General features: G+C 42.7%; 1 protein-coding gene across 2 annotated transcripts in view; it reads left to right on the forward strand.

Moving 5' to 3' along the window:
• The window catches only part of CLNK (cytokine dependent hematopoietic cell linker), a 157,931-nt gene that overhangs the window by 97,571 nt on the left and 39,625 nt on the right, over positions 1–20,735 (forward strand). For both annotated transcript variants that reach the window (XM_081046549.1, XM_081046550.1), the window contains exons 5-8: positions 5,948–5,985; positions 8,453–8,594; positions 9,816–9,922; positions 15,547–15,592. In XM_081046549.1, the coding sequence (XP_080902675.1) occupies positions 5,948–5,985; positions 8,453–8,594; positions 9,816–9,922; positions 15,547–15,592 (333 nt within the window). The remainder of the gene's footprint in view (positions 1–5,947; positions 5,986–8,452; positions 8,595–9,815; positions 9,923–15,546; positions 15,593–20,735) is intronic.

Genomic DNA, 20,735 nt, shown 5'->3' on the forward strand with positions numbered 1-20,735 from the left:
GGTCCTGAGGACTCTGCTAGTCTGAAATTCTAAAACTGTGCTTTACAGGTGAGAAAACTAGGAATTGGAGAAGGGAACTGAATTTCCAAGGGCCACCCAGGGAGAATATTAAGCCTGTTCTCCCAGCTCACTAAATGCTTCCCATGTAGCTATTTCTGTGAGTTTGGACTATCTGTGCTTAAAATTTACAACTCATAATCTTCACACATCAGGAGACTGAGGTTCACTGAATAATACCATAATGCCCACCTAGATAACTGAGCTGTAGATAGATAGGTGATAGATAGATAGATGATAGATAGATAGATAGATAGATGATAGATAGATAGATAGATAGATGATAGATAGATAGATAGATAGATAGATAGATAGATAGATATAAAAGAGGATAGATGACAGATATACTATATAATAATACAATAGATATATCTAAGATACATACGTTATATGTGTGTGTGTATTCTATCTCTCTGTATCTATTTATGGCTTTTTGTCTCTTTTCCTTCCTGCTTCCCTCTTTTCTTCTCTCTTCTTTCTCGTCTTCCCAAATATAAGTTATATAGTCAAGGCTCATTGGCCATCATAATCCTTTACTCAGAGATAATACAAATGAATATCAAGAAGTTCATTCCTTCCCTTCCTGTAGCCATGGGTTAATGCCAAACTAAAGGTGGTCTAAAGTTAGGGGTGTGCCAGGGTACAGGGTGTGGACTCCCCTATTTCTCATCATAGTGAGACAAAGGTCAGATCGATGCTGTCTATCCCCAAATATCTTCCACTTCCTGAAAGATAAAAATGAAGACAGGTAGTGTAGTGTAGAGAAGAGAACCCAGAGCTGTGAGTCTAGATCCCAGAATCTGGGTGCTGGTTTTCTCATGACACCAGCACGTCCTAGGACTTGATAAGGAGAGAAACTAACAAATACAGAGTCCCTCGTTTGTGCTTGGCATTTTATAAACTTCTGTAACTTAGCCGCAGGGAAGCGATTTTATTATATTCAGGTATAGGCAAACAGAGCCCAAGAGAAGTTAGAGAACTTGTAAAGACTCAGTAGAGTAAACCCCAAATCCATCACAATACACTTGGTGTTGTGCGCCAAATATTTTTGGCCTCACTGCCTTTCATCTTTAAAATGAGAGGGTCAACCAGATGCTGGCGGACACTGAACCCCTGAGCCTCACAGCTGGGAGGGACCCTAGCTGGAAGAACCCTTGTGACGGAGTGACAGACGCATGTCAAGAGTTGAATGTTGAAAAAGCACATGTTTTGCTTTCAAATGAGCACTAAATAATGAACAAATTCCTACCATAGATCTGAAAGCAGAGAGTACTAAGGATCTGGATTGAGTGGAAAAGATTTGGTCATGAAGTTGAACTTGAAAAGACATGAAATAGAACTCAGCAATTTGTTATTGGGCACTGAATCAGGGAGTTACTTTTCTTTAAACTTCTCAACAGCTATTTGGTAGACACCATTATTCCCATCGTACAAGTTAATATTAGTTAACTGAGGCTCATAAGCTTGCCTGAGGTCCCATTGCCGTAAAGTGACATTGCCACAGATTTGAACCTAGAACTTCTCATTTGGCTTCCATGACATACATAAGTATGTATTTCAGAGGTTCTGCTATGTTATAGGTGAACTCCAAAGCTAATAAAACATGAAAGGCTGCAGACATTTTTTAAAAGAAATCACTTTAAAAAATAACCTTGGCAGATGTTTTTGTTTTTTTTTTTTATGTAAGTCAAGTCCAGAGGCAAGCTGTCCAAGGCGGTTTGGTGGCTCTATTCCTTGAAAGCTCCCCCTCTTCCTGTCTCCCTCCCTCCCTCGTATTTGCCTCAATCCCATTGTCTTACTGGCTTCTTCCTTTCCTCTGTATGTTCATGAGTAACCCCAGCTGGCAGCTTCTGGAGTTGGAGGCAACCCCAAGCTGCCCCCAACCCCAGACCACTCTCAGTAATCCCCTCCCTCAGAATTCTTGTGAAGAAATGAAAATGGAAGTTGGTTTTGCTTGGAGAATTTGTTTCAATGTGAGTATCTCATGGCAACAGCACTTGGGGCTCGGCCAGTTGCCCTGGCCCTGCACAGGTACGAAATGGACCATAGATGAGGCATTGAAGTTCATGGAAGTGTTTACAAGTGAAAATAGTAAGAGAGTCTCCAACTTTCTCTAACTGACGTGGCCCACCGTCTAATGGAAAGGAGTCTGAGCTTCTAAGTCAGTAATTCTCAGACGTCAGTGAGAATGGCTACCACTGTAGGAGCTTGTGTAGACAGCAACTGGTTTGCACTGGAGCCCGGGCTTTCTTTATCTCCCTTTTTTTTTTTCAGCACCCAAGATGAAAATGGTCAGGGGACCTTAATTTGATGGGCGTTGGCCATACGCCTTTGTCATACCTCTGTGGGCATGAGACGAGGTGGCCAAGATGATGGCCAAAAGCTGGGGTGATTGCTTTCTGCCAGTCAGGAAAGCCCCTGAGCTTTACATGACACACATTCACCTTCACTTCCCTCTTAAAAATCACATGCAAGGGAATGTTGTCTTTTCTAAAAAGACACTTCCTTGAGGGAAACGCAGAAGTCAGTTGTTCCCTGGAGCTGCCTGGTGTCAGTGGGTAATGAACGGCCCTCCACAGACACAACATGAGCATAAGTCTTCCAGACGGTGACATGAGAAACAACTTCCTTCCTCTTTTTAGAAAATGGCTTTCTGAGATGCCAACCTATCTTTTAGCTCCGGGAAGACTCAAAGACCCGGAAGAATTTGGGGTGGGTAGGGGGGCATGGTGCCACTTGGGTGGGGACTGGGGCCCAGCAAGAGGAAGTGTCAAACTCAAGTTCACTCAGCAAGGGAGGAGATGGGGTTCTACTTGAAGTTCTATTGTTAGTTCCCAATTCTGGGGTGTTTCCACTGGACCTCTCACTCTAGCAGACTATTCATTTACTGTACACTTGCCATGCCCTTGGTTACAAGACCAAACAAGAGCCTGAAATCTCACCACTGCCTTGGGGAGGCGCTGACCAGAGTCCATAGCTATGTACTTATTGCCTTGCTTTGTTCCTACATGCTACAGAGCAACTAAAAAGGATGTGTGAATCAGGGGTGGCCAACGTCTATAATGCATAAACTACAAACGTTAGTAGTTTAATAAAATATAGGTTTATCTCTTTCTCACATCACAATCCAATGTGGATTAAAGGAGGTCTTTGTCCAAACACTCATTTGGGATTCGCGCCCCTTTTATCCAGTGGCTTCCATTATTCCTAAGGGCCTAGGGGTCCTCTGTCTCTGGCTAGCCACCGAGGCAAGAACGAGAGCATGGAAGGTCAAGTGGGCTGCCCTGGAGTGGGGTCCATCCCACCCACCACATCCCAGCAGCCATAACGCCAAGCTGTGGCTGCCCAGTGCAAGGAATGCTGGGACATGTATGCCAGCCGAGCGCCCACGGGAAGAGGAGATGGGGTTGGTGAGCACACAGCATTCTCATTGCCATGCCAGGAGCTTGAGGTAGTGAGGACCAGGACCAGAGATTAGCTCCTTAATTTTCACCTAAGATTAATAGTCAGGAGTGGTGACATGTAAGGTATGATATGATGGATGAAAAGGACCAGGCAAGGGCAGAGCTGAGGAAAGAACGTTCTAGACTGAGGAACGGCATATGCAGACTCTGTGAGGTAGAAGGAGCTGGGTGTCCTGGAGAGACTAGAAAGGAGGCTGACAAGGCTGGACTTTCGAGGTGAGGGAGAAACTAGAAAGACATAAGATTAGGAAGGAGGCAGGAGCCAGGCCGTGTGGGGCTCTGGGGCCGCAGCAGAGGATCTGGGCTGTATTTCATGGGCCATGAGTAACAGGCACTGATTTACAGGTTTAAAACTATGATTTTAAAATTACATTTCCAAAACTCTGCATTGCTATTCACACAGATAGGTACTGTGGGAAACAGAGATAAAAGACAATTCCTTTCCCAAAGTTGGACAGTGTAGGTTCACAACAAAGAAGCAATCAGGTGCTGCCTGTGTTTGTGTAAGTGTCACAGTGAGAGAGACAGAAAACGAGTGTTCTAACAATTCAGAGATATTAATGTAGCCTGGAGTGAGCAGAGCGACACCCCACGAGGATCTCCAAGGACAGCATTTTGGGAGGCAAAATGGGGCTGAGGAGATGGGAGGGAGACAGGGAGGGACTCCAGGCGGGACCAACACAAAGACCCAGAAGTGACATGTAGCTTGTCTGGAGACTCTAGGAGTCTCAGGCTGCATTGCCGGCCTTTGCTGACAGAAGAGACCCTGCAGCTCTCCCACGGGATATTGGTATAATGAGCACACTCAGCGAGGACAATCTCCTAGAATGAAATTATACTGAGCCCTGAGTTAGACAGTGGGCTTGCTCTCCGAGATGACCAGGGCCAGAGCAGATCCCCAATACACCTGTGATCACTTCGGGGCCAGCTGGTGTTTGATGGGTGACCTTATTGATTTCACTCAATTCATGAGAGGGTACAAAGTGCGACTCTGAAGGGCCCACCAACCTGTGGGCTTTTCTGCCAGGGATCTCAGCAGGGCTGATCATGCTGGGACAGGCAGGTGTCATTAGTGCCCCAGACGGTGATGGCTGCTGACTGGGCTGGGACTGGTGGCGGGGGGGGGGGGGGGGGGGGTACAGGATTCTGCATCTCCCAGCTCATCTCCTCAAGGAGATTAGCTTTGGCTGGTTAACACATCTCCAGCCACTGGTCCCAGGCATACTCCAGACAGCTGTGTTTTCACTGAGCCCAACTTTCCTTAATTTACACGTTGCACTTGTGTAAGAGACTTGGGAGTGCTGACACAGATTCACAGCTCTGAATTTCATATTTTGGTATGGTAAGAGAATTCGGCGTGAAAAGACAAAAGTTTTAGAAAATCCCGAAGCCAGACCAAGATGCAGAAAGGCGTATCATACCATGGTCCTCTGCCATCCCTGGGTACATTTGCCCCGAGACTCTAGGCAGCCAAAGGAGGAGGGGAAATATAATCTCTCGTGGGATTGCGTTTTCCATTAAATCGAGGCAAACTCATTGCTGAGACACACACACAGCTTCTGGTCCTGAGACCTGCTGGGAACTTCTCACATATGTGCTAATAAAGAGAATGTGATAAGAGCATAATGTGCCTCCATGCAGACTAACAGCATGAAACTGTAGTGCAATTTAGGAAAATTAAGTCTATGAGGAAGCAAGAAAGCAAACAAAACAAAAGCCCTGCAGGTCATGTGAGCCATCCTTTGGTGGTTTTGCAGAATCTGAGGGTAAAAGGGAAAACACACAAACACCTAACACCAAGTGCCCTAGATGACCTTCAGGCAATCTTTCATAAAACAAGTCCACAGGAGGGAGAGGCATGTTGAGAAGCTTCAACTAAACAACATTCACTCAACAAACACCTATCAGGCACTCATCTGGTCGATACTGTGCCACGTGCCTGGAGGTGGGATAGAGGAATGATAGAGGAATGTCCCTGCCCTCAAACTACTTACATACAGTCTAGTCAAGGAGACAGACATAGGGACAGAATGTATGGACAGATAATTGCAAATACAGTATATTGGCCACAAGCAGGGGAGGGGAGGGGACTTAAACCTCTTCATTGGCTGAGATGCTGCTGAATCATGATGGGCGGGGGAGGTGCAATTGATGGTTGGGGGAGGGCTCCTCTAACAAGTTCATCTTAGGGTGAGAATGTTAACCTGCTGGGGAAAGAGTGAGCCTTCCTAGTCCTTCGTCATTTCCCATTGCTCCTGGTTTAAAGGGCACCAGATAGAAAGAGAAGTATAGAAATATGCACTTCATTTTAAGCAATTTCAGTCAAGAAAAATTAATTGAAATGAGCATCAGATTTCTGGGGAAAAACAGAGGCCCAGCTGAATTCAATGTTTTGCATTAACATTTTGTTCTGTTTTTGTTGGCAGGCCGGTACCAGACTATCAATGAGCCTCTTCTGGATTGCGTAAGTCAACATATTTTCCCTTACCTATTTTCTCCATCTTTGATGTTTACAAAACAAATGGCTTCTTTCAAGGTCTTGGTGAATTAAAAACAAAGGAAAAAATTTTCCCAAATGGTATAATTTCCTGGCAGGGGAAATTGTATTTCAATTCATGCGTATAAAACTGTATTGCAATTCCTTAGCTATAAAAGGGAGATAAAAATTAATTTACCTGCTCATTGCAAAGATTGAATGAGGTGAAAATTCCAACATACAGTGCTGGTAAGTGTGCAATGAGAAAAACACTTCCTAATGCTTGTGGTGAAATGTTAAAGTGGAACAAACTTTCTGGAAAGCAATTTCATAATATTAACTAATCAAGAGAAAAATATCCATTTCCTTTGGCCAAATAATTTTATGGTTTGGAATTTAAACTAAGGAGCTAACCTAAAATTTGAATTAATATTTAAACATACTCATTTATATTTTATAATAATAGATCTTAAGTGGAAACACTGGAATCATGCTGTTCAATAATAGAAAAATAGTTGAATATATTATAATATATTCATATTATGAAGCCATTAATATTTACAAAGAATTTCAATGGCTTAAGAAAATTTGTAACAGAACTCAAATATCTAATGTTTATAAATACCTTTATTGTTAAATTGTATCTCTGTATAATTTAAATAGTTTTAACTGACATCTATAGATGGAAGATGGAATAGATTGGGTGGATAGATGATAGATAGATAGATAGATGATAGATAGATAGATAGATAGATAGATAGATAGATAGATAGATAGATAGATAGAATCTGCCTGTGAAATCACTGGTTCTTTCCTGTTTGAAAGACTTCTTTAAGAATCTAATTGAGCTATGGATCTTCACGCCAGGACACACACACTGGACTTTTAGTTAAGAACCCCTGAGACGGACAGCAGATGGATAGTAGATAGGTTAATAGAAAAATAGAGGTAACTTGTTATAATTAATACAAAACGCCATCTCTTTCTCTCTCTGGAATGAAAGAAACCAAAATATTTATATTCAGTCCTAGGAGCAAGATTCGCAGGATCTGGTGTAGATTCTCCTCAGACTGGGCAGGGTGGTTATTGTTCCTCCTGGTGTCCCTACACGCCCTGCCCCCATGAAACCTAGAAAGGCTACTAGATGAAAAAAGGACTCTGTTGTCACATCCCCAGTTCTTCCAGTAAGTCCGAGACTTTCCCAAAGAGTCTGCACTGTGGGGAGTCTCGTGTGGTTGGCATAACAGTGTGAAAATGGTGCCCTTGCCACAAATGTCCATCTGTCAAGTCCCCAAAGGAGTCACATGCCTGTGGCTCCAGCTCAAAACTCACTTGTGTGCAATTCTGAAGGAGAACAGCACGGCCACCATCCCATCCCCCCTTTGCCAGGTCAACTGGGAAACCTCCCACCAGCTTTGCTTTGCCCCAGCACTCTGCTCTACGGATACTGAGCACATCCCGGGCAGATGCCGAAGTAGAACCTTGATGGACATTTCACTCAGTGAATCTCTGAACACAACCACATAAAATAGGTTTAGCCATCTCTGATTTACAGGTTGAGCGTCTGAGTCAAGAAGGTGCAGTAACCTCCCCAACGTCATAGTGGGTCCACAGTTAAGATCTAGGATGGGGTGACTCCATCCTGGTTCCATGCTGCTTCCCAGCAGGCCAATCTCACCTGGTTTCCCACCCAGGTACTCCCAGCCTGAGCCCTGCTTTCCTCCTGAGACCAAGGAGGCGGGGCTTCAGGGCTGCAGGGCCCCGTTGCTGGGAACTGAGCATCCACGTGGCCAGGCAAATGGTCCTACTCCAACCTTGTGCCCAACGACTAGCCCTCTTTCCTTTGGGTCTCCAAGCTCTCCCCTTCCACCCTATGATGACGATTACATCTGTTGTGGATGGGTACCCATTCCCAGCGTTCAGACTCAGAGCTCATTACTGGTACGGCATAGAAATACAGCTGAAATTTGTATAGGGATCATGTATCCTGCCACCTTGCTAAATTGTTTATTAGTTCTAATGGGTTGTTTGGGGTTTTTTTTAGTGGGTTCCTTGCCATGTCACCTACAAATAAGTCCCATATACAAGATCATGTCACCTATAGATAGGTCCCCTTTCTGCTTCTGAGGGCTTATGGGATTACACTGGCCTGCTCACGTAATTCGGGATGATCTCCCGATTTCAAGGACTGCTAATAGCAATCTTAACTACATCAGCAATGTCCCTACACAAGGGCACCTAGAGAATTATTTGACTGAATAACAAAGGATGGAAACATTTGGAGACATCTTTAGAATTCTGCCTACCATGAGAATGTAACTGCCCCCAACCTCAGATGCCTCAATCTTTAATTCCCAGTTAGGAGAATCCATATCACTCCCTAGCTAGCACTGTAGCCTGTAATCTTTATCATCATTGTGCTCTTTGACTCACTCGAATGGTCCCTCTTGCTTAGGAAAGGAACTTTGCTGCAGTCCTGGATGAAGCAAAAGGCCACAGGGATGACAATTATGAAGACCCCGAGCTTCCTGTGGCAGAGACGTGGCGATCGATGAAAATCCTACCAGCCAAGCCTATAAAGGAATCTGAATATGCAGGTAAAGGCTGGGGTCTAGAATCTGAAAATGCATACCCATGCTGTAATATTGCACCGTAATTAAAGCTGCAGATGCTGAATGAAATAACTCTCAGTTCAAGTCCTGCCTCCATGGCTTTCCAGATGTGTGACCTCAAACAGGTCTCTAAAACTCATTTTCCATATCTGAAAATCAGGTTCATAATAACAGAACTTACCCCAGAGAGTTCTTTTGAAGATGCCATGTGTGATGTATGTTGAGTTCCCACCAGAGGACTTGGTACAGATTCAGAGCACTGCAACTGTTGGTTGTTCTTATCATGGTGCTCTTCCCAAGTCCTAGGGAAACAGATGAGCATGGCAGAGGGTGGACAGGCAGAGATGAGAACATGGAAAACGTTCAGCCAAGGTTTGCATAGAGGAGAGCAGAGTGAAGGGGAAGACTTTTTAACTCGCTTGATTCGTTTTGCAGGTCGCCAGCGTATGAGTAGTACTAGAGCATGGCATCAAAGCTCGACTTTTTAAGAGTAAGGAAGACCTAAATCCATACCCACCTTTGCCTCTTTCTAACTGGGGCACATCAGCAGCTTCAGCAAGCTCTCTGAACCTCAGATACAGCACACTGCTCTAAGAGAAGGCAGAAGATGTGCGATTTCTGAGGGCCTCGCCTACTGAAATGAGTCTACAGAAGTTCATTTGGAGAGCATCACCTCGTAAAGAACGTTGATATTCCTTTGTTCATTCACTCAACGAGCATTTACTGAGTGTCTACCATGTTCCAATTATCATATTAGGATTGACCGAGGGACACAAAGAGAAATGAAGCATAATCTATGTTCTCAGGAAGATCAGAATCTAGTGGCAGAAACAGAAATATCAACAGATAAATATAATAGAACATGTTAAGTGTATAATATACAATGGTGGGTGTGGGTGGGTGGGATCTAGAAAGATTTTCAAAGGGCATGACACAGCCCAAGCCTTGAAGCATGAGTAGAATTTCCCAGTGGACGAGAAAGGATGTTCAAGTTCAGACTTTGGCATTCACGTCGTGTGTGGACAAAGAGGAGTGATGTCTCCTCTTCAAGCCTCAGGCTCCTCCCCTGTGAAGTGGTAGTAGAATTGTGCACCTCATGCTTGTGTTGTGGTGATTCAATAAGTTTGCAGATGTGCAAATGTTTGGTAAATTGTAATGTGCTGAGTCCATGGAAGGTACGACTTGCAATTTTTTCTCGTTTCACAGATACACGCTATTTCAAGGCTATGGTGGACCCTCCTCTTTCCTTCGATGCCAAGACTTCTATCCCCACGGAGAGGCCAACCTGGAACACGTGGATGAGGCTGGAAGAAGTGAGTAAAGGTTTGACCTTGTGAACCAAACAGGTGTGGGACACTTCCTATCAGCCTGGAGCTGGCCCACCTCTCATTCCCGAGGCACCTTGTTAGGTAATGAGCCGGTCATGCTCCGTGAGGTGCATGGGGAGCAGACACATATCACTGGTGGAACCGTGCTCCTGTGAAAGAGAAAGGAGAACTAGCATTTACTGAGGATTTTCTGTGAGCCAGGCATTAGGCTTTCACATGCATCCCATCCAAAGCTCATCCCATTCTTCTCCACAAGCAGAATTCAAACTCAGATAATTTTGATAACATACGATTTGGCCCAGATTCTAGACTCAACATTGGCAATTCCTAGCTGGTTGGTAATAAGTAAGTCACACAACCTCTCTGAGTCTGTCTGTGACCTCATCTACAAAACAGAAATAAAAATCCCTGCCATGCTTCCTTCAAAGGTTGTCTAGAGACTACAAGGATAATCTTATGAAGCTATCTTGTAAATGAAAGTGCTCTAAACACATATACAGAATTTTATTTTTAATAACACTTTTGCTAATGTTTTATTTTCTTCATGCATAAATGCATAAAATACAAATCAATGACCCCTGGGGTTGGTGCATTTCCTGTCAGTATTTCCTACGCAGATATATTTCATACAAGGGAGTTCTGGCTGTATTGTATACCTGGTTTTCTTTTCACATTGTATTCTGGTTATAAAACCATTTCCCCTGTGATAAGCATGAATAAGCATAAACTTTATAAATATATCATACCCCGTTATGAAATTTTTAATTATTTGATTTAACCATTGAGTGAAAACATTTTTCCTCTTTTCATTATTTTATATTAGTTTTAGGTGTACAGTAAAGTGGTTAGACAGTTATATAATTTATGCAGTGATCCTCCCAATTATTCGAGTACCCACCTGGCACTATACAGTTATTACAATATTATTGACTGTATTCTCTATGCTGTACTTTACATCAAGTGAAAACATTTTAAAGGCTTCTGGTACATATTGAGAAGTTTCTTTCCTCAGAAATTATCTCAGTTTATTCGCCCAGAAAGCCCTATATGGGAGGGTGCACCTCACAGACCCAAAACTATTACTTTTTTTAATCATTTTTTTAAAGTGATTTCACTGTCCTTTATAATTTGTACCATATTTATTAGTGAGTGTGAACAGGCTTTTGAATATTTATACATTCTTCCTTGCGCATTATTTTTTCACATTGTTTATCTATTAAACTTGAGGGTTTCTGCTAATACTGGTAAGAAAAGGAAACTATAAATTTTACCAAACAATGTCATTTACACAAAACACATCCAATAGAGATTAGAAGAGCAAGATGAGAGATGAAATATTGAACACTTCCTCTTCACACAGGCACCAAGCTAAACATTTTAATCATTCACTCAACAAATTCATTCAAAAAATATGTAGCCTCGAATGCCTGCCATGGACCAGTCACAATTATAGTCCCTGCTCTCATGAAACTTACATACTAGTGGGAGGAGATGGTAATAAATAAGTAAATAAAAGATAGATAAATAATATGTCAAGCAATAAGTGCTTTGAAAAAATAATTCAAGCAGGGTAAGAGAAGTCAAGGAAGGTTTTTCTGAGTAGAGACTAGAATGAATGAATGACATTTAATCCTTAAAATAACCTTGTAAGATAAGCATTCGAATCCCCATTTTAACAGCTCCATCTTATTAGCCCTGTCCCTTGGGGCCAGTTACTTACCTTCTCTGAGGCCTTATTTTGCCTTAGCTCTAAAATCTCATAACTGCTATGACAATACGTCCTGTGCCTGGCACAAAGCCACCAACGATAGAGGACATGTCCTTGGGGACAAGGACTCTTTTAGCTCCAGCACCTAGCAGGGTGCCCTTACATAAGAGGTTCTCAATATATACTGGTGAAATGGATGAAATGAACCAAATAAATTCTCAGTCATTCTAACTAAATCGGGAAATCTGAATAGCTGTTTAATAGGAAAAGAGACCCAGTCTTTCCCAGTCTGACTTCTAGTCGAGTACATGGAACCCTTTTTCAGTCCTTCAAACTTCTCATGTGAATATCTGCTACTATCACCAAGATCTGCAACGGGGTCAGCCCCGCAGGGGGCTGTGTGACAGGGATGAGGACATTTCAGGGCACTCCTCACTAGAACATAACTCATATTCAGGGAACAGTAAGAATTTTAGAGCAATTGGATCAGCAGCTGAAGACACAAGTTCTGCCCTGGTTATAAAGGAGCAGAGAATACTGACCTAAAAAGTTGAACTTTCCTTTCCTTAAAAATCACTGATTCACCACCCGCCCACTTTATGTGTAAGTTAACTTTCATAGGAAGTGTAAAATAATTCTCATTTGAGTTTTTAAAATAGCTATGCCAGAATTTAAGCCTCCATTCTTATTATTTTATATTCCTCTATGTTATCTTTGTAGCTTTTGTTAAAAAAAAAAAATTCTCCCTCTAGCTAGACCACTTTGCCAGTGGAACTGTCATCTTAACATATTAAGTCAAGTGAAATCATGTGAGAAAAAGAATATGAGAGGCAAGAGCACAATTTTGGCCAGGAGGGAAATTGTCTTATAAATTAAATAAGGACTTGGCCTCAATTCAGATAAAGAGGGAGTCTTACTTTCATAATCAATGTTTGAATAATCAAGTTTTTATGGTAAGCAGATTATATTTTTCACTCTAACCTCATTCTTGGGAGTAAATTCTTATTAGTTCTGTGCGTTTATGTTGAGATCAAACTATCTGTGAAATGGATCTTCAGTAATCCTCACAAAGGCCAGTTTTTATCTGGTTGGTTCCCACTGTCTTAATGCACGGCCCATTTTCCCATGTATTGAGCACTTACTGTATACCAAGCACCGTGCTCAGCAGTGGATAGAAAGAGGAGCCAGGGCCCACAGTCTAATGGATGAGGCCCAACCTGGCAGTTTCGATGTAACAGGAAGTGCTCAGACAGAGGTGTGCCCAGGGTACAGGGAGAGCACCGAGCTCCATCAGCTTCCAGTTCCTCCAGGGTGACCCTGTGGGGTCTGGGTTTGCTCAGCCGGAGGCTTTTGAGAAGACTTCTGAAGGAAGCCATGCAAAGCAGTGTGACACTAGTAACACGTGGCATTCTAATCAGTGGTTCTCCTCTGGGAGGATTTTGCCGTAGGGGACATTTGGCCATGTCTGGAGGCATTTTCGGTTGTCAGGATTGAGGTGAGGAGTGCTACTGACGTCTAGTGCATGGGGGACAAGGGTGCCACCATGTGTACCACAGTGCACAGGCAGCCCCCCTGCGAAGAGTTATCTGGCCCCAACTCTCAATAGTGCCGAAATTGAGAAGCCTGTGTTATAATTAAAACTGTGTCATAATGCGTTGTAATATGTTGTAAACTCGGGCCTCTGAGCATGTATGAGTCCTCCAAGCTCTTATGCCTCTTTGTTCCCTCATAATCCAGCATCGTTACAGGTATACAGTCGACACTAATACATATTTATTTGATAGAAAATGGCAGTGGCCCAGGGGAGGTGCAGGAAATATCCTTTGTCCCAGGATCTTATATTCATACCATCAGAGGGCACCTACCACTAGGGGAGAGGCAAAGAAACTCTCTCATGCAAAAGACCCACCAAAGACAGAGATAAGAGAGAACTCTCTGCTTCCCGGACCAGGTTAGCGATGGAGGGTGGGCAAGCACATGGAGAGAGAACCCCTCTGTGGGGCAGGCACAGAGGGAAGGCGGAAAGCTGAGGGTGCAGCAAGAACACTGAAAAAACTGTCCAGCAAACCCAGACCCCGTAGGGTCACCCTGGAGGAACTGGAAGCTGACAGTGCAATGAAAGAAGCCATAGCAACGACAAAATCAAAACCACACTCACCTCCTGGCCAGACTGACCAGCAGACGAGTCACACTCTTTCCAGGCATAAATACTGTGGTTCAATGTTCCACAGAGGAAAAGGGGTGGACATTAAACTTCAGAAGATAAGAGGTAACGGGGTTCAATGACCCCCTCTCTCCATCCCCCTTAGCCATCTCAGCTTGGAGCCATTACAGAGTAACAATAATTCCCTGTCCTAATCAGGGGTCTCTAGCAACATAAGAGATAGAGTAGACCTATAGATATGTACACACCATATATACATGTAAATAAAACAGTGATTATAGAAGCTAAGTCCCACAGTCTGCCATCCGAGAGCTGGGGACCCAGAAAAGCCAGTGGTGGAAGGGCCAGTCTGAGCCCAAAGTTCTGAGAACCAAGAGAATCGATGATGTAAATCTCAGCCGAGGGCAGAAGACCCAAGTCCCAGTTCAGTCAGGCAGAGAGATCAAATCCTTTCCTTGGCTGTATTCTTTCCACCCCTGGGTGGATTGGATGATGACCCACTCGCTTGGGGAGGGCATGGAGCTCTCCTCTGTCTTCTGATTCAAATGCTAATCTCCTCTGGAAGCACCCTCACAGACACACCCCGAATTAATGTTTAATCAGCTATTGGGCACCTTGTGGCCCTGTCAAGTTGACACATAAAATGAACCATCATAGACCCTGATATTGATGGAGGCTTAAAGGCTTTCAAAGGCTTTGACCATTGTGACGTCTCCATCTTCCCCCTCATGTCTTGCAATTGTACTCCCTTGTTAGTTCCCCAGTGTCTTTAATAACATTAATAATGACAGCTAACCATTACTTAGCGTAAGTTGTGCCACTCCACTGCTCTCCGAGGCACATTTTTGTGGCATGTCTCAGGTAATCCTCCCTCCCCCATGAGGGATCAGTACTTTTGTTACCTCCGTTTCACAGATGAAGAAACTGAGGCTCCAAGGGCTAAGTGGCCTGCAGCATCTCACAGCCAGCACGTGATGGAGGTGAAATCCCAACCCAGGCAGCCCAGCGAGGCCACACTCTGGTCTGCCCGATCGACGGCTTTCAGGGCTCTTCATCATGTCTATTGATCACTTTTTTTTTTTTAGGGAACAGGACTTTATTGGGGAACAGTGTGTACTTCCAGGACTTTTTTCCAAGTCAAGTTGTTGTCCTTTCAGTCTTAGTTGTGGAGGGCGCAGCTCAGCTCCAGGTCCAGTTGCCGTTGCTAGTTGCAGGGGGCACAGCACACCATCCCTTGTGGGAGTCGAACCAGCAACCTTGTGGTTGAGAGCCCACTGGCCCATGTGGGAATAGAACCGGCAGCCTTCGGAGTTAGGAGCACGGAGCTCCAACTGTCTAAGCCACCTGGCCAGCTCTGTCTATTGATCTTCATAGTAACTCAGTGATGTGAATTGATTAGGCATTTTACATATCGTAAAGACGAAAAATCTAAGGCTTATAATATGCTAAATGCCTTTGCAAAGTTACACAGCAACAAGAGACGTATGGGACCTCAAACCCAAGTCTTTTTCTGCCCGATACACCCAAGGCCACCACTCTTGTCACTGGCACGGCAGCACACATATTTACACATACTAATTGCCAAACATATATATCTGGTGATTTCTAAGAATGATGAGTCCAGGGGACTTATGCCTTTATCTTGAGAATCTAACCATACAGAGTAGTAGGACATTAGATGGTATCATATTTTAAGTCACAGTTTAAGAGATAATGGTGCCCCAATATCTTCTACAGGTAGACAAATCCATGCAGAAGGACATCAGAAGCCAAGACATTAAAGGTAAAGTCAAGTCACAAAGTGTGACATATAATTCTTTGCTTCCAAAATCTTCTTGCATTTTTGTTTGTGGTCACAGGTTTTCTTAAACAAAGGGATCTACTGAATTATCCTTTGCGAAATAACTAATTTTAGAAAGACTCTCACATATCTTACGTCTTTTTATCACCTTTCCTTATTAATGAAGAAATTGATTGTAAAAACTCATTCTGTGTTGTGCAATTTCGAAAGGAAATTGTTCTAAAACATATGGATTGCATTAAATATATAACTAAGTTATTTCTCTACGCATACCCCCAGTAAAATCACAAAAATATAGAAATCATATTTTAACATGTTGATTAATTAACATGAAAACAGATTTTAAAGCTTTAGGCAAAGCAACTCAATTTGGAGATGAGGAAACAGGTAGGAGGCAGAAAGGAAATAATCAATTTTAGTGGTGCTAGAAGCACAAACAGAGGACAGCCAAAGAAATTTAATTGGATCGTATCCATTATCGCTCCTCTCATTATTTTCCCCTGTGCCCCTATCTTCTCTTTCAATGTGAATTTGAAAAAGATGGCAATCCTATGATTTACATGTCCCAATAATATAAATATATCAAAATCACCTTTGATGTTCCTAATGCTACATCCTATGACATATTACTAGCACTGCATTTTCTTTAATGGGAAAGTGTAACAGAGTCCTAACAGGAACAGATGTCACAGTTCAATTAGGATGATTTAAGGAAATTTATTCACAAAGGAACCATTTACTGAGGACTGTGGGGAGTAGGGGAAGAAGGGATGGTCAGAACTGGAGCTAAAAGCAGTGGTTCTAGGACCCCCTGGGCACAAAGGGATGAGGGAACAGTTGCTGAAAACCAGAAGAAGCTCACCACCTTCAGAGGAGCAGTGACCATTGGCCGAGGGTCACCACCAGCCCAAGTGGACCTCACAAGGTAGAAGCCACAGGAATATATGCCCAACCTCCCTCTGATCTCCTCCTGGGATGTGCCAATGGCTGAATCCAACCAGAAACCAGAGGACAGGACAGTCCATATGTGATCCATACTGGTGGGTCCTCCAGATTGGAGAGTGGGATGGGAAGGAGGAGGGTGGGCCTGGACAAGCAAAGAAAAGACATCCACAACAGGAAACACAGTGGAACGAGCAATGAGAGTAGCTAAAACCCAAGCTCTGCCATTCCCTAGCTGTGTGACCTTAAGTAAGTCACCTACCCCATCTGAGTCATAATTTCCTCTTTAAAATTTGAAGTGAGCAGGGCTCTTATGACCATTCAATTCCGTCGCAATAGCTAGAAACAATAGTGTTCCCTAGCGCATCTGTCCTCTCCATCCTGCACAGCTTCACACACCCCCGTCTTCCGTCCAGACCATTCCTAAACCCCCCAAAAGCAGGGGAGCTTTCATATCAGTGCCTTTTTAGTCCTTAAAAGTAGCAATGACTTTAATGTATACAGCACTCGGTTGAGAGTTCTTCTCCGTTCACTGATGTACTTTACCCCGTAGAAACACCCGATGAATTATGTAGGGAAAGTATTTTCATGCCTTTTGACAGAGATGCCAGACCAGACCACAATCGTGTGATATACAAACGTCCTAGGTCATAATAGGACGCTCATACGTGTTCCCTGAGAAATGCATTCTGGAAGGAAACCAGACAGGAAATGGACTTCGTAATCCCCCTTTTATTTTACAGTTCACTGTAGACATCAACCGTTACCTCTTTGATTGCAGAAGCTTCTTTGGCTATTATTCTACCTATTGATATGTCTGTTAAACTATTAAGACAGTTCTGATCCCAATTTCAACGTGTGTTTGGGGTGGGGGGTTCCCCCTCACCACCAGCTGGTGTCCTACACATCAACTCAATTCCCACACTACCTACCCAGAGGTCACCTCAGATTCCACAGGTGAAGGGCTGTCCTACAAGGCTGCCCCGGGCCCCCAACCCCTCCACTTCAGATGCCAGTCTCAATTCCCGACTGTCACCCATGCTTCTGACCAACTGGCTTTCGATGGGAGGTTTCCACACCTTCCCTGGGTTCAATTAGTTTGCTAGCGCAGCTCACAGAACTCAAAGAAACATTTCACCTAACAAGATTACCAGTTTATTATAAAAGGATATAAATGAGGAACAGGCAGCCCAAGAGACGTATAGGGCACAGCGTGGGGGAAGGGTGTGGAGCTTCCAGGCTTCCTGAATGTCCAGGTGTTCACCAACCCGGAAGCTCTCCAAACCCATCCTCTGGGCTTTTTATGGAGGCTTCGTTATATAGACAAGCCTGATTAAATCATTGACCGGTGATGACCGAACTCCATCTCCAGAGCCTCCTCCCCTGCCAACTGTCAGTTGGACTGAAAGTTCCAACCTTCTAATCACATGGGTGGCTCCACAAGCAAGCAACCCCCAAAATTAGGTGTGGTCTAAAACTCGCTTCATTAACGTAACAAAAGACACCTTTATTGTTCTCCTCACTTAGGAAACTCCTAGGTATTTAAGAGTTCTGTGCCAGAAACAGGGACAAAGACCAAATACACACGTATATTTCTTATTATAAATCACAATATCACAATTATCCATCCATATATTTATATATACTACATCTCATCTCACAAAGATACTGGAGTAGTTCACAAAATATTGCATAGTAAAATAGAAGAAAATTAAAATAATCACAGGGAAAAATCTAGATAGACTATATGACAAAGATTCAAGATCCTCAGGAACACATCACTACATGCTATTAAAATTAAGCTATTAATTTGCCTCTGAGCTTCCCAGTAGTCTAAGCAAAAAGGGGATCATTCTTCTTTATGCCATGTTAATTACCCATAACCAAAAAGGCAAACCAACTCCTCAAAGGGAGCAACAAAGACATATTTTTCAGAATTAGTGCTGTCAATTTTATAGGGGGTGTTGGCTGATATATGGGTTCCATGGCTACAAAAATATGACTATTTTTTAAAAGTAGACCTCAGTGTAAACTGAGGCCATAACTACAGAGGGGACCTCAGTGAAAGCAAGGCTCATAGATGTTTAGGCTTGTAAAGGAAGGGGGAGGTTGTATGGAAAATTTCAGTAAGAATTATTTTCTTTACATCTTCCTATACTTCCATAATTGATGGTTCTCCATTACCACCCAGATCTCTAAGGTACTATACAGAAAAGAAGTTGAAAGGGGGGAAATTAATATGAATGCCCCCGTTTTTAGGATCAGGCATCTTGCTGAAAAATGTTTAAATGATTTATGTGTTTATTACAAACTTCTGTGTTTTTGATGCAAACAGATTCTCAGATAATTTATTCATTCTCACAAAATGTCATAGAAAAAACATATTGGGTGGTTCGGTAATGGCAGAATTTTATGGTGGTATTTTTCATCAAGTTGAGCAGTTATAGATTTATGTTAATGTACATTTCATGTCATTTTTCTTGCAATCATATTCTGACATTATCTGAAAACCATCAGATTTCAAGAACTTATCTTCCCTGAAGCTTGACTTTATTTTCATTCCTAAAAATGAATAAAAGTTTTACTTGGGGGCAAAGTATATGAGTAGTATAACTTGTTTGTGATGAACCATTAGTATTAACCACAGATTCAGGAGAAATCATCTTTTCAGATAGAATAGCTATAATATTCAAATGTAGTGAGGCTTATCTTCTTAATGCTGAGAATAAAGGAGGCTAAAATGAATTTCTCTTTGCCATAAACCAAGCACAAACTCTAAACCAATTTCCTCTGAAGTGACAAGTATACGATATACAAGAATGAATTTATAACGGAATACAATGAACTAGCCAAGAAAAAAGAGAATTATACAGAGTGACTGAACATGTACATCCAAAAACACAAGCTCAGTTGAAAAGAAGCAAAATAGAATTCCTCATAACGCCATCAAAAGACCTTTCTACTAGTAGGTTTTCTTAACGAATTTAGATGCCAAAGAAATTAGAATCAGAGATGACATTAAATTTCACCTTGTTCAACTTCCTCATTTTATGCAAGGTCTAACAAGAGAAGTGGCTTGCTCAAGGTCACCAAGCAAATCATCAGACCCAAGAACCCAGTGTTTTGTCAACAATGGCAATGTTTCCAGAGTTTTACTGTGTATGCTAGTACCTCAAATTAATTCTGCTAACTCCCTCTCCTATTCTCTGATAGCTCACTCATCTGCTGGAGGAAAGGTTCAGAAGACATGAATTGATGGGTGATACTGTCCCCTAGTGGCAGAAAAAAGCAACACAAAACATCTTTCAAATGATGGAATTTGGTATCTTACACATTATATCCCTAACACAAACAAGCCTGAGGCCGCAGAGATGATCAGAAATAAATTTAAAGTTACTCACCTACCATTTTAGATTCAAATTTATTTCCAACACAACAATCAACATTCAGTTCAAAGTTAATGTTATAAATTTTGTGAAATCACTCGTTAATGAGATTACAGGGCAGCATTTTGTTTCCCCACTACACAGAGAAAATAATGAAGCTCATAGAAAAGGAAAGGCATCTGGTAGCTATTTGGTGTAGCAAATATGTTTTCCAACAGAGAAATATAAAGTAGCCACAAATAGAGTTAAAAACAAGGCAGTTACAACACTGTATGACAACTGCCAGGGTAGAAAGTCACTTTACACATTTTTCAGTTTAAAATAACTTTGTGCCAGGACACTGAGTCACATAGGACCTTGGACCATGGGGAGTCCACAGTCGGGTCAGCTCTATATTAAGTGTGTGGGCACTCAAAAAAGTGCAGGAAGCCTTTGCAGAGCAAGGGACATTGGAGTGAGGTGTGAGATGGTGACCTCGGGAGAAGTTAAGCATTATTTCTGATGCTCAGATGTGGCTAAAACGTGGTTATATGAATGTTAGACTTGGGGACAAGGAGCCTTGAGTTCAAACCCCAACTGTATCCCTTTCCAAATATGAAATCTACAAGTCCTTCTGTCTGCAAGTTCAGCTTTCCACCTCCATAAAATGGAGGTGACAGCACCTGCATCACAAGGGACTTGTCTGTTTTAAAGGTGATAACCACAAAAATCTATAGCAGTATTGACGCATGGTGGACCCTCGGCAAAGGGACACTGAACTAATGATTCCCAGAATTCCTCCTTCTCTTTTACCGTCT

This window comes from Rhinolophus hipposideros, assembly GCF_964194185.1.
Source record: "Rhinolophus hipposideros genome assembly, chromosome: 1".
Lineage (NCBI taxonomy): Eukaryota > Metazoa > Chordata > Mammalia > Chiroptera > Rhinolophidae > Rhinolophus > Rhinolophus hipposideros.